Consider the following 14,140-nt stretch of genomic DNA (forward strand, 5'->3'; position numbering starts at 1 on the left):
AAGTCGCAAGCTTGGTACACTTTATTTTCAAAAGATGATCTGCAGTATAATCAGAAACCAAAAGTAAAGCTTTTGAGCCATCCATTGGTGTGTGGTCAGGGAGTATGATATAGAGATCTATAATTTTTAATGTTAATATCTATACGAGCAATGGCAAGGCCCCAGGACAGCAACTGCTTTTTCATCAGAAATAGACAAGATGACAAATCTAAGTACGTTCTTTAGAGTTAATGTGATATAGGGAAAGAAGCTTAGAATTTGGATTGGTAAAGAATTTGGAAGCAGAAGATTTGAGTTCTTTTCCAGTTTTGACATTTCCTTATCTCTAAAATGGTGATGATAAAACCTAACCTACGGTGTCACCACGGAAATCAAATCAAATAGTGCAGATAAAAGGGCACATATACAATGTACAAGCATTAAATGCTTCTTCCAGTAGGTGTTAAGCTCCTCAAAAGTAGAATTAATCTTATCTTTCTTATGCTTTATACCTAGCACAATCTCGGACTCACAGAGGAATTTGATAAGTGTTACATGTATAAATAAATGACCACCCAGAAACCACACCAAAAAAAAGATCATCTAGCTACATGCATAGTTCAGCAAGATAGATTTTATAATATGCAAATATAAGATTAAAGCCATTTATGCCAAAATATAAAGACTAATATATAAGTGAACCAGATATGTATTTATAAATACGTTCATTCTATATGTATAATACACCCAAACACATATGTATATGTTTTAATAGTTTAAATGTATTGTATAAGCAGAAAATGTAAGTGAACTGTGATCTTTTAATGAGACAATTGCAGTCAAAGCACCTGAGATTCACTGAAGTAAAAAACAAATTTCTGCTTGGGGTGATTATCTAACTTAGCATGTTCACAGCAGTGTGTTCCTATTACTGCTAAATAGTTGTTCATATTTGATTATGCCTTAGCAAACCTTCCTGAATGCAGCTTAAATTTTGTTTACAATGTAAAAATCTTATTATCAAAGTCAATGTCCTCACTCTGACAAATCTGGGGAGCATATCAATTTTACAAATAAAAACTAAAAAGATAATTGAAGGAAGATGAGTTACCTGGGTCTATAGAGGCAATAACACAGATGTTTAGTTTTAACTTTTTTGGCTTGAATGAATATTCTCATCCATGGGTCAAAATACAGAACAGATGTGTAGGCTCTGAATGACCGTCTCTCTGGAAAACTGGAAGAGAAAATACCAAAGGCCACAATGTAGAGGACACACGAAATCTCTTTGACAAGAAAAAAATCAGACTATCAGGTTATGATGGTTACTACTAGAAGCTACAGAACTTTTCTTCTAAAACTAATGATGCCACAAACACTAGCAAATCATTCAACACTCACTTCGTTAAGCAAGCCTCTAAATACAAGGGCCTATATAAATAACCTACACATTGGTTAGAACTGAACTTTTGTTGGCAACCAACCAATTTCTAAGTAGACATATTAGCAATAGAAAATATACTTTTCATTAAAGCTATTGACCCAGAAGGACAAGATCAAGTCAAATAAACAAAACAATCCCCCTGTTCAAACATAACAAAAAGAATCTAGGCTCACATGAATACAAAGCATTTCCATTAAGTTACTGTAAACACAGAAATACAATAAAAATGTTTCATTTGCTTTTAAAATTATGAACACGAAACATAAAACTTCATTCCATAAATGCAGTAAGTATTAAAATACGTATTTATGGCCAGGTGAGGGAAGGAATCTGACAACCTGATAAGTGAAAAAGGAGAAGAGAGAAAAACAAAGAATGGGAAGGCAATAAAACAGGAGCAGAAACAATTAAACAGCCTATGAAGAAAACTACCCTTGTAAAACTACATGTAGGGAAATCACCATGTCACTGTACGCTAATAACTCCAGGGACTTTCTATATTAAAATCTGTAAATCCTCTCCAATTAGACAAAGAAATAAAGATCAAAAACAAGACCAGCAATGCTTAAGAAGCAGTGCTCTTTACTACTGGGATGCAGAAAAGGCTACTATTAAGGACTACAAGGTCAAACAGAAAGCAGGGAGCAGTAAATCCATCATTTTTACAATTCTTCCTCAGTCCAGAGTGAGACAAAGATGATGGAAAGGAAATATAAGGGTTGTGTAAGGGGCTCTACTCAACAGGATGACACCATTGCCAGTTACTCAATAAGATAGGACAGAGTACCAAAGAATTTTCAAAAATGAAGACGAAGCCATAAGAAACCAAAGGATTTTCTGGTTGGTTATAACTTCCTTCAGGCAGGATCTGAAGCTGATTAAAGGTCAGGGTTTCTTTTGATTGTTTAAAAAAGAAATTCTTGGCCGGGTGCGGTGGCTCACGCCTGTAATCCTAGCACTCTGGGAGGCTGAGGCGGGTGGATCACTCAAGGTCAGGAGTTCAAGACCAACCTGAGCAAGAGCGAGACCCCATCTCTACTAAAAAAAATATAAAGAAATTATCTGGCCAACTAAAAATATATATAGAAAAAATAAGCCGGGCATGGTGGCACATGCCTGTAGTCCCAGCTACTTGGGAGGCTGAGGCAGAAGGATTGCTTAAGCCCAGGAGTTTGAGGTTGCTGTGAGCTAGGCTGACGCCATGGCACTCACTCTAGCCCAGGCAACAGAGCGAGACTCTGTCTAAAAAAATAAATTAATTAATTAAATAAAAAGAAATTCTTTTAAAGCAAGTCTCCCGTAGAATTTTCCCAGTATAAATTATATAAAAGAATCTAGTTCATCACTATTATTCCATAAATATAATACTAATGGATTTTTAATATAATGAGATAGGCTGTCTGCATTAGGATGACATACTACATTAATATGTTTGTTTTTAGTATATCAGAAGCTGCACAGTTAAGTATGTCCTCACCTGTTAAAAGAAAAGAAAAAAAGTTATCTTGGAATGCCTGCCATTATTTAAATCCTTTCTGGGTCTACTGATTCAAAATTGCCCTTAGAGCTAGTAGTTCTTTCTTTTAACTCTCCTCAAAGTGGACACATCTCTGTCATTCGAAGGTCAAAGTCAAAAGTAATTCAGAGCCAAGTTTGAGAATTCGGGAAATATGGCGAGAGATCAAACCAACTAAATAAATTTTGGTTAAAAAAATACATATACATACATATATTAATATTATATATATACATGAACACTAATATTTCTATCTTTTCAGAGCTTGGTTTATTCACTCATTCAATAACTATTTATATGTAAATATGCATAGCATGCATGTTGGAGATCCTCAAGATCTCCTCTGTGGTAGAAGATTCACTGGAAGAACTCATGGGCTTTAGCACATAATTGTACTCATGGCTAAGATGTATCACAGTGTTGTAGCAAGGATATACAGTGGCTCATAAGGGGAAAATACAGGTGGAGTATGGAGGAATCTATTTGCTGGTTTTCTTATGTTCTCTGTCTCTCATGGAGAGTCACACAGAGCACACACTTCCCTTAGCTATGAAAATGCAACAACATGTGCGTGACGTTTCTGTCTCAACATCCAAGCTTTCTATTGGGAGCTGGTCACAGAGGCACCTCTTGCCTACCACCTATCAAAGTTTCAGAGTCCCAGGAGGAAAGCAGGTTTCCAGCATAAGCCATATTGTTTGCAGAGTCTAGGATCTAGACACAGCAAACCACCCTCATCAATTAGGAGAAGTCTTATATCAGTGTAGGGAACTGTTTACCAACCATGTTCCCAAAAGCCAGCCATGGACCAACCTTGCAAGCAAGCCTTTCTAAGGATAGACACCTGCTATGTTAACCCTTGTCTACTCACATGCCTACTCTTGCAAGTTCCTGTTTATTTGTGACAAACGGAATGGTAATACTTCTTATTTGTGATGTCTACATTAGAAAGAAGACAAAGAGGGGTAAATATAAAAACCTTATATGAAATGGACTGCCCCATTGTAAATTTCAAATTTCTTTATATGATTCATAATATCCTTCATGATCTGATCCCCACTTAACTCTTCCAGCCTCATCTCTTACCAGCTTCAGCCTGGCCATTTTAGAATCACTCTCAGTTCTCTAGACATAAATTCATGCTTTCTTATCCCCAAGCCTCAGCATATTCAATTCCTCAGCCACTCTTGGTGAGCTCCTTTTCACCTTTCACCAAGGATGCAACCTTGAGATCTCACTTCCTCTGGAAGCCTTATCTCACTCCCCAGGAGTGGTGAAGCCTCTCCTCCACGCTCAGCTCCTTCTGCACCTCCTCATCACAGCACTTGCCACTCGTGCTGGCACTGCCTGCTTACTCATCTGTATGCCCATCAGGCTGTAAATTCCATGAGGCTGGTGTCCTCATCAATATTTGTTGAATCAATGACAATTATTCAGGACTTCCCCAGCTTACTTTAGAATGAACAACAGAGGGTGTTCCCTACATAGAAGGCCTTTTTAATGACAGCTTATCTTCAATGACAATGCTATCAGTCTCTATAAACAAAGCCCTTCACTTGGCAAATTAAGATACAAGATGCTAAGTAGTCAGGATATCTTCTGGAGATCAAAGAAAAAAATACTGTTGTTCTCTGTTAACCAAGAACTGCTTCCTATATATTATTCTTTAGGAGTTTTTCTTTTGGTTTCCTCCTAAACGGCTTTCTTTTCTGTCTCCTTACACTTTACCAGAAGTATCCAAATCTCTTTCTCTCTCTCTTTTCTATTTAACTGGCTGTGATAAGAAACTGAAGAAAGCAAAGCCCCACACACACAGACATATTCTCTCTCTCTCTCGTCTCTCTCTCTCTCCTCTCTCTCTCTCTCTCTCTCTCTTGCGCGCGCACACACACACACACACAGTCACATGACACATGTGGGGAAAGAGCAGAGGATTTTAAGGCAGAAACTAACATTGTAGTTTCTGGAGTATAACAGAAGGAGATGGAACCAGAATCAATGCTTTTGTCCCAGGCTCAGCATTGGGCACGCTTAAAAGTCTCTAAGTTAGTCTCTAGCTGTGGCTGTGCCCTTTGTTTGGCCTCTTCCCTCCCCCAATTTGTGCACATTATTCTGCTGCTGTTTTAAACATTGCTCCATGTGCAGTATATCGCCAAACTGTGTTAAGGGCAGGAGAGGGTTCAAGAAGTCGCGCTCCATGGCCAAGTCTATATCTTCTTAACCACTGATTCAAATTCTCTGTGGCTAGAGTCTGGAAATGTGAATTTTTTAAAGCTACCCAAGTAATTCCTTTAACTCTGCCAGGTTTGGAAACCATTGCCTGGTAGACCTAGTGGACAGGGTGATATGTAAGGCAGGTTGCCTGAAAGGAGGGAGGAGAACAGTCTTTCACAGGTATTTTGACCTAGAATAGTAGCCAAGAAATACGACCCCTACATTATTCACACTGGGCACACAGACAGCACACAGTCTCTCATCCAGCCCAATAACTGTGCTATACTTACAAGGTCTAGCATTGAGAAGGTGACTCTAAACTCCAGACTAAACTAGGTTCCTTTTTCAATATCTCAGAAGTGCTATATTTTTATTCACGAAATATTATATATTACAACCACAATTGTTTTCTATGTTTATTGCTCAAGTCTTTACAAAATCTCTGACGACTTCTTCAAGTTTAAATTAACAAAGTTTATATTATCTTGAATATAAAAAGAAGTATATAAAGATTTTTAACTAGTTTAAATTCTCAACTTTGAAGGGGCTAACCAAATCTAATGTTAGAGTAGATTATACCTAAGAGAAATGTCAACTCAAAGAGGTAATTTAAAAGAAAAGTTATACACTACACAAAGTAATGAAAGTGCTTCTTTTGTGACAACCACGGTATGGCGAGCAGCACATTAGAACAATTTGAAGTTGTAACTTTTGATGTGCTCCCAGCCAGCTCAGTTAAGACGTAAACTAGAGACATTATGGAATGCTGCCCAATGACTGCCAATTTAGAAACACGCTGCCAATGTGGCACCTAATTTCAAAACATTACTTAGCACAAAATTTCAACTCCATTACTCTGTATTATATCATCACTCTCAGAGCTTTTTTTTTTTTTTTTTTTGAGACAGAGTCTCACTCTGTTGCCCAGGCTAGAGTGAGTGCCGTGGCGTTAGCCTAGCTCACAGCAACCTCAAACTCCTGAGCTCAAGCGATCCTCCTGTCTCAGCCTCCCGAGTAGCTGGGACTACAGGCATGCACCACCATGCCCGGCTAATTTTTTTTCTATATATATTTTTAGCTGTCCATATAATTTCTTTCTATTTTTAGTAGAGATGGGGTCTCGCTCTTGCTCAGGCTGGTCTCGAACTTCTGAGCTCAAACGATCCGCCCACCTCGGCCTCCCAGAGTGCTAGGATTACAGGCGTGAGCCACCGCGCCCGGCCAGAGCTTTTTTTTAGATGGGTTTCTCTAGCTTCCTGAGATCCTGAGCCATCGTGGATTTCAGGGATATGGCAGGCCCCTTTGATGACAGCCAATTCCATGGCATGTCTTTTTCACTAAGGTCTGTGTTTTCTTCCGGTTTCTTACAAAGTATGTATAATAAATATTTATAATGTTTAGAAGACAGTCATTCACTGAAGGCAACGTGAGCACAAGGAAATCACATGCACAACAGACCAAGTGAAATGGACACATGGTCCTGACCTCCAAAAAGGTAATTAAGAAAAATGCTATAGGGGTGATCAGGCCTTCACAGTTTGGAATTCAAGGGAGATTTCAAAGGTAACAGAAGCACTCTACAATTTTTTTTAAATTCCCTTTCTCACCCTAATGAAGATCCCTGATGATCTTCAGGGATGGAGGACAGCGGAAACACCTCTGAGAGTCCAAGCACCTTTCAATGAAAGTATTTCCCATGTCTTTAGAAAATCACCTAGACATTGGCATTCAATTCAGTTTACCTAAATTTAGTTCATTTGTTACTTGCATGTACCAGACCCTGAATTAGTTCCAGAGCATGAGAGTAAGTGCTAAAAAGAGGTGTTGTAGGAAAAAGTAGAAGGGGCATGGGCGACCTAAAATGTACTGAGATTTTCCATGTGACAGGTTCTGTGCCTATCCTAATTCTACAGAATTCATAAGAAGTAGATGATGCTAGTGTCTCATTTTATAGATGAGAATATAACTTACCACTAGAATAAAAGCTCTCCCAACAGAACTCAAACCACTTGAAGGCATATAAGCTTAGGGTTCTGTTCTCTTCTACGTGCTCCCACAGAACTAGATTCAAGGGTCCACGGATCTAGTGCCCATGTTTTCTAATTCTGCACATACCTCACTATACACAGAATAAACCATATGGCATTAGACTGCCAACATCCCCCGGCCATCAAACTAGCCCTCATGTCACTGCTGATAGACCAGCCATTAAATAAAGGAATATTTTTTTTAAAAATGAAGAAAACGATAGAATCAGGTGGGTAGGCTGAGAATACATATCGGTCTCCTGCTGAAATCCAGGGAAGACTATTAAGGAGGCCTTTGAGCCTAGAGAGGAATGAGAGGAGAATAAGGTAGTCTGAGAGACTATGGGTAACAATGTGATGCAGCCTGCTGCAGAACACTGCAAATGCTCAGGCTTTCTCTCTGAGTGAAAAGGGAAGTCATTGGAGAATTCTGTACAGAGAGTTTTTAAAAGTTTGTTCTAGCTACTACTGAGGGGCAAGGGTGAAATAATTTTTAGAAGGCCAAAGGTTAAATCATGGAGAATACTGGACCAGTGGGAGGACTACTGCAATAATCCAGGTGAGATATGATGGTAGCTTGTGCTAGGATTGTAGCAGTAGAGGTGGTAAGTGTTTCAATCTGGATCTATCTTGAAGGCAGAGCCAATATGAAATAAGCAAGTTAGAAGAGTCCTCCAAGTACTGAGCATGAAGAATTAGAAAAACATAAGACCTATGAACAGAACACACAGTGGAATTATTAAGAGTTAAGAAAATCATAAAAATTCTCCACGGGAAAAATGAATAATTTACAAAAATTCAGTAATCATATCTTCATCAGACTCATTATTAACAACATGGATTCAAGAAATCAAAGCAGCTATAAATCCTAAGGGAAACTATTTTTGAACCAATATTTCTATATCCATTTAAACAAAATTTGAAGTAGAAGGAAAAAATAAAGACACTTATAAAAATACAAAGCTTTCAACAGTTTATTTCCAACAGACTCTGAAACAATCATTGAGAATATAATCCAGCAAATGAACTAATAAATTCAAGAAAGAAGATATGGGATGGAAGATGTAGTAAGTAAAATAAATAAATAAAAATAAATAAATCTTATCATTTAGTCTAAATAATTGTTTATGCATGGTGTGACAAAATACTGTAAAAATGTGTAACTAAAATCCTAAATAAAATAATGTAAGAAAGTGGAACTGGAAAGAAAGAGAAGGGAAAGCCTTGCCTTATTTGTGAGATGATATAGATACTAATTAATTCTACAGTTTAATAAAATAATTGTAAATTTAGACATGTTTATTAAAAATGTAAAGATAATCCACTGAAAGAATATAATGGAACAACTAATTTGCAAATGACTGGTATGCAAAAAAGTAAACTTTTCCCCTTAGGGGGAAAAAAAATCACAACTCAACCATTCACACAAAGGGGAAGAAAGGAAAAATAAAGCAGAACAAAATAAAACAAAACAAATAAAAAACCAAGAAAGCACAAATCACAACAAAAAAAGCAAAGTGAATATAAAACATAAGAAGGCAGAGTAAATCCAACCATAGCAGATGTCACAATAAATGTGAATTACATAAAACACAGAAGCACTTATACCAAGAAAAAAATCTAGTTCTATGCTGTTTATAATATAGAGACAAATCAAAACCAAAATATCACTGTTGGAAATAAAGTGGTGGCAAAATATAAAGCAGGAAAATGTTATAAAGAAAATAAGTATAGAGATATTAATATTAGACAAAATAGAAACAAAGTGGAAGCATTAACTGAGACATAGAGGGATATTACATATTAATAAAAGGTATTAAGATGATATATGTCACAAATCCAATGACTCAGAAAATATATAGCAAAAACGAGTAAAAATACGAGAAAAATGGACATAGCCATAAACATTATAGAAGATTCTAACATACTGCTACCAGAAATTGAGTGATAAAGAAGGAAAAAAAACCATAAAAGATTGTAGAAACTTAAAATCTTTATGTAAAAGAAACGGATATAGCTCTGCTCCTATCAGAGATTCACATTTTTTAAATGTTTAAGACACAGGCCATAAGAAAATCTGAATAAATTTCATATAGCAGATATATCACAGGCTAGATTCTCTCACCACCATGCAATTCAACTGGAACAATGATAAAAGGATATCTGACCCCTTCCCCCACAAAACAAACCTATATACTTCTAGAGTTTTTAAAACATTTTTAAAAAGCAACTCTTGATTAGACAGGAAATCAAATAAAATTTATAAGCTATTTAGAAGAGTTCTACATATTGAAACCTGTAGAATACAGCTATAATGCAGAGGAGGAAATAGAGCTTTATTGCTTAGATTAGAAAATGAAATTTAAAGTTAATGAATAAAAGATATATCTCAAGGAAATAGAGAACAAATAATAAACAAACCCAAAGAAGATATAAGAAAATAAAGAAATATAAAATGAAAATAATCCCAATAGACTTAATAGCAAGAATCCATAACTATTTTATTTTTAAAGACAATTGAAACAATTAAATTTCTCTAGCCAAGAAAAATATAAGGCAAAATACACATTTTAAGAAGAAAAATTGAACAAAAACTATGGGACCAGAGGAAAATATAAATGTTATAACAATTCCATGTAACAAACTGGAAAATCTAAATAAAATGAATTTTTTAATAAAAAAATTATAAATAACAAATTTAAGCCAAAAGAATTCCAAAATTTGAATAAATAGTTATAGCACAATTAAAAGTAGTGAAAGTAATGAAAAAAGTATTAAGACCACAGAATTTTCAGGGAAGTTCTACCAAAACTACTGGCAAACAAAAGACTCATTTAATATGAACTCTTCCAAATCACAGAAATACGTGAAAAAATTCTCAACTCATTCTACGAGGCTACCATAATTTATACACCAATACTAAGGAAATTATAATAAACTCATAACTATAGCCAATCTCACATACAAACACAAAAGCAAAAAATCTAAATACTAGCAAAATGAACACAGTGATATAAAAGAATAATATATCACAATCTTGTTAGGTTTATCTGAAGAATGCAAGGATGATTCAACATCAACTCTATTGTAAGAATATAATATTTTGACAAATTAAAGGAGAAAAAAAATAACTAAACCACCTAAACAGATGGCAAAAGGCACTGAAATTTAACCCCCATATTCTCACGTGAAAAATAAGATGTACTCTATAAACTAGAAATATGTTTCTCTATTTCAAAAAAGCCATTCATTAAAAAGAATAAGAACTAGAACAAATATCATATATAATTTAGTCAGACATAAAACAATGTCATTAAGACAAAAATAAAGCAAAGAAACATCTGCTGTTACACCACTTCTAGAAGTATGGGTAATAGAAAGGAAGACACAAAATCATCACTATTTGCAAATGGTAAGGCTATATAGAAAATTTAACTGAAAACTATTAGGACAAAAGAGTTTACTAAGTAGTCAGATACAAAATCAACAACCAAATCAATGGCTTTCCACTTTACACAGTAACAAATAATTAGAAAAGCAATGGAGGGGAAAAAAATCTTATCTGAATGCCAGAAAGAGTCATAAAATACCTAAATATTAATATATACCTAACAAGAAAGGTATAAGACAAATATGAGGAAAATAATAGCTCACAATTAGAGCACATATTATGTGCCAGATAGCGTTTTAAATACTTTTCATGTCATATATCTCTTATTCTCAACAACCCTGTGACATAATACTAGTATTATCATTTTCATATGCATAAACTGAGGTTCTGTAAAATTAAATATCCTTTTGATAACACAGATTCTAGAACCATAAATTTAGCCCAGTTCTTCTGTCTTGTTCTTAATTACTATGATATACTATGATGTTACAAAACTCCAGTCAATTATATAAAAGACTAGAATAAGAACCAAGGCATAAATGTGTCAGTTCTCCCCCAATTAATTATAAATACAATGGACAATCAAAATCCTAAGTGTATCATTTTTATGATGAAATTGCAAAGATGATTTTAAAATTCATATACAAAAGAATATTTGCAAGAATGGCCAATAACAATTTTTAAGAGACAATGAAGGAAGGACAGGGTACTTGCACTTCTAAATACAAAAACAGATTATAAACAGCTATAGCAATTATATTCTAATGGGGCAGAAAAAGAAAAATATATCAATGAAAGGGAATAGATCATCTAGAAACAAATCCGTGTATGATGGGAATTTAGTTTACATTAGTGATTCATTTCAAATAAGTAGAAAAAGCAGAACTATTTCATAAATGTAGATTTATTAGAAAAATATTAAATTAATCCTTTACCCTCCATGTACACACACTTTATACCATATTAAAAAGACAATCTCTACCTTCTCGATCTCAATTCTGTAAAAAAAAAAAGATAATCTAAATAGATTAAGAGGCTATAGAGAAATAAACTATGACTATTAAAATAAATTATGAGAAAATATATTTAAATCATGGTTAAGGAAGGCAGTTCTGAGTGTAAAAATGCAAAAATAAGAAACAAAGGAAAATATTGACAGATAAGACTTCACAAAGTGAAAACAAATTCTATAAGGCAATTAACAATGTTAAAGGTCAGGTTGACAAACTTCCAGTTTGAAAATGGCAATGTAGAAGCAAGCTGGCTTCATTCCCTCCCACAAAAACAAATATACAGGACCAAGATTCACACCAGCAATACCCCAAAACTCACATATGAACATGAGACACTTCCCCGGGCCACAGAAAAGTGAAAAAACTCGAAGCAGACAGTAAGAGAATCAGACTTCCATATCCATGGTGCCCCTTCCCTCAATCTGCCTGGCTCCATGCACGGGAAAGCATCACGAATGCCTAAAGGGAGAAATATCCCTGAGGACAGGCAGAGACAAAGGCAGGAGGCAGGACTACCATCCTCACCCTTGACTGGTGAGAGTTCCACAGAGAAGATTAAGCCAGAACACTTGGCAGTAGCTGCCCTACCTCTGACAAAGTACCTATCATTGAACCCAGGATTATTCCACAGAGCTTGGGACATACTCCCTTCCCTCTAAAAAGCCACTTTTGTGTTCCCCAAGAACTAAAGCTACCAACTCCCCTGAGGGAGCGTGGGTCTAGCAATCTTCTCCCTGAGCTGCCTGCCTCTCCTGGGAGGAGCCTATCCTCCCTGGAGGCAAGTCCCTGAGACAACCACACTTCCACTGCTAGAGCATTTCTGCCACATCCCCGAGCCAGTCTGGTAGCCCTGCACACAGTAGGTTGAGCTGCCCCCATCATCTCTGCTGCAGCTGGGTCAGGGTGGGAACTCGGAATCTGGGTACTTTTGTGCCCCTGAAGGACAGAGACCACTGTCACTGCCAAGAGAGGGAGGTTTGAGCAGCATGTGTGTTCCCACAGCTGCCTGTCTCTGCTAATCTTGTCAACAGGGGCTATATCTCCTGTCACAACCTCACAGTGCATCTGTCCTTCTGCCTGAGCATTCTTCCAGAACAGGAGATCACCTCACCTCTCACAATGACAGGCAGTGTCTGAACCCAGGGAGGCCAGCGGGCAAGTTTGCCAGCCCAGTCTTGGTGTGGTCCACCCGCCCCCTGACTCAAGCATGCCATCCAGGGCACTGGGATCTGGAGACTACCTAATCTAGTCCATGGTCACTGGCACCTGAACACTCTCCCAGGGGTCTGAGGTCCAACTGACCCAACTTGCCAGCACCACAGTAGGTACCTACCTGCGTGAGCCAAAAGGCAGTGTACCTCTCCCTCACTACACTGAGCAGCAGAGTTCTCAGCAGAGAAGAACAGGTGAACCACGATGCTATCTGTTTTGAGCTCAGGGCAGAGATTCCATAGGAGAAGGAACCAGCATAAGAACTCTAGCAATATGAAAAAACAGGCTCTCTCAACACCCTCAAACGATCACACTAACTCCCCAGCAATGGACTTCAACCAAAAGGAAATTTTTGAGATGTCAGATATGGAACTCAAGTAAGCTCAATGGGATTGATGAGAAAGTTGAAAACCAACACGAAGAAACCAAAAACAATAATTCAGGATATGACTGAAAAATTCACTAAAGAAATAGGTAATTTAAAAACAAAACATTAACAGAACTTCTGGAAATAAAAGAGTCATTTAGGGAATTTCAAAATACAGTGGAAAGTCTTAGCAACAGACTAAACCAAGCAAAAGAGAAATATTTCAGAGATTCAAGACAAGGCTTTCAAATTAACCCAATCAATCAAAAAAAAAGATAAGGATAAATGAACAAAATCTTTTGAGAAATATGGGATTATGTCAAATGCCTAAGAATCATAGGTATCTCTGATGGAGAAGAAAAAGCAAAAAGCATGGGAAATCTATTTCAGAGAATAATGGAAGAAAACTTTCCTGGTCTTGCTAGAGATTTAGACATCCAGATATAAGAAGGTCAATGACTTCCTGGAAGAATCAATGCAAATAGGACATCACCAAGGCACACAGTCATCAGACTGGCCAAAGTCAAAGTGAAGAAGAAAATTCTACCAGCTGCAAGATGAAAGCATCAAGTAACTTACAAAGGAAAGCCCATCAGACTAACAGCAGACTTCTCAACAGAAATCTTATAAGCCAAAAGAGATTGAGGTCCCATCTTCAGTCTTCTTAAACAGAATAACTGTCAAAGTATCCTGCAAAACTAAGTTTCATAAATGAAGGGGAAATAAAATCTTTCCCAGACAAGCAAACACTAAGGGAATTTGTCACCAATAGACCTGCCCCGTAAAAAAATGCTCCAAAGTTCTCTGAACACCAAAAACAATGTTCAATACACACCAGTGTAAAAACACTCGAAAGTGAAAACTCACTGCTCAGCCCTGGAAACTCTGCTCTATAATTTTGCCAAAGGAGACACCAAATCAAAGCAACTTTTCAGCAGCATCACACTGTAGGAGGTGTGTTCCACAGGTGTCATGGG

General features: G+C 36.7%; 1 protein-coding gene across 1 annotated transcript in view; it reads right to left on the reverse strand.

The window, feature by feature from the left end:
• The window catches only part of MORC1 (MORC family CW-type zinc finger 1), a 158,049-nt gene that overhangs the window by 119,601 nt on the left and 24,308 nt on the right, over positions 1 to 14,140 (reverse strand). The window contains 1 exon segment of the mRNA XM_069471966.1: positions 1,091 to 1,216. Within this exon segment, the coding sequence (XP_069328067.1) occupies positions 1,091 to 1,216 (126 nt within the window).

This window comes from Eulemur rufifrons, chromosome 7 (assembly GCF_041146395.1).
Source record: "Eulemur rufifrons isolate Redbay chromosome 7, OSU_ERuf_1, whole genome shotgun sequence".
Taxonomy (NCBI): domain Eukaryota; kingdom Metazoa; phylum Chordata; class Mammalia; order Primates; family Lemuridae; genus Eulemur; species Eulemur rufifrons.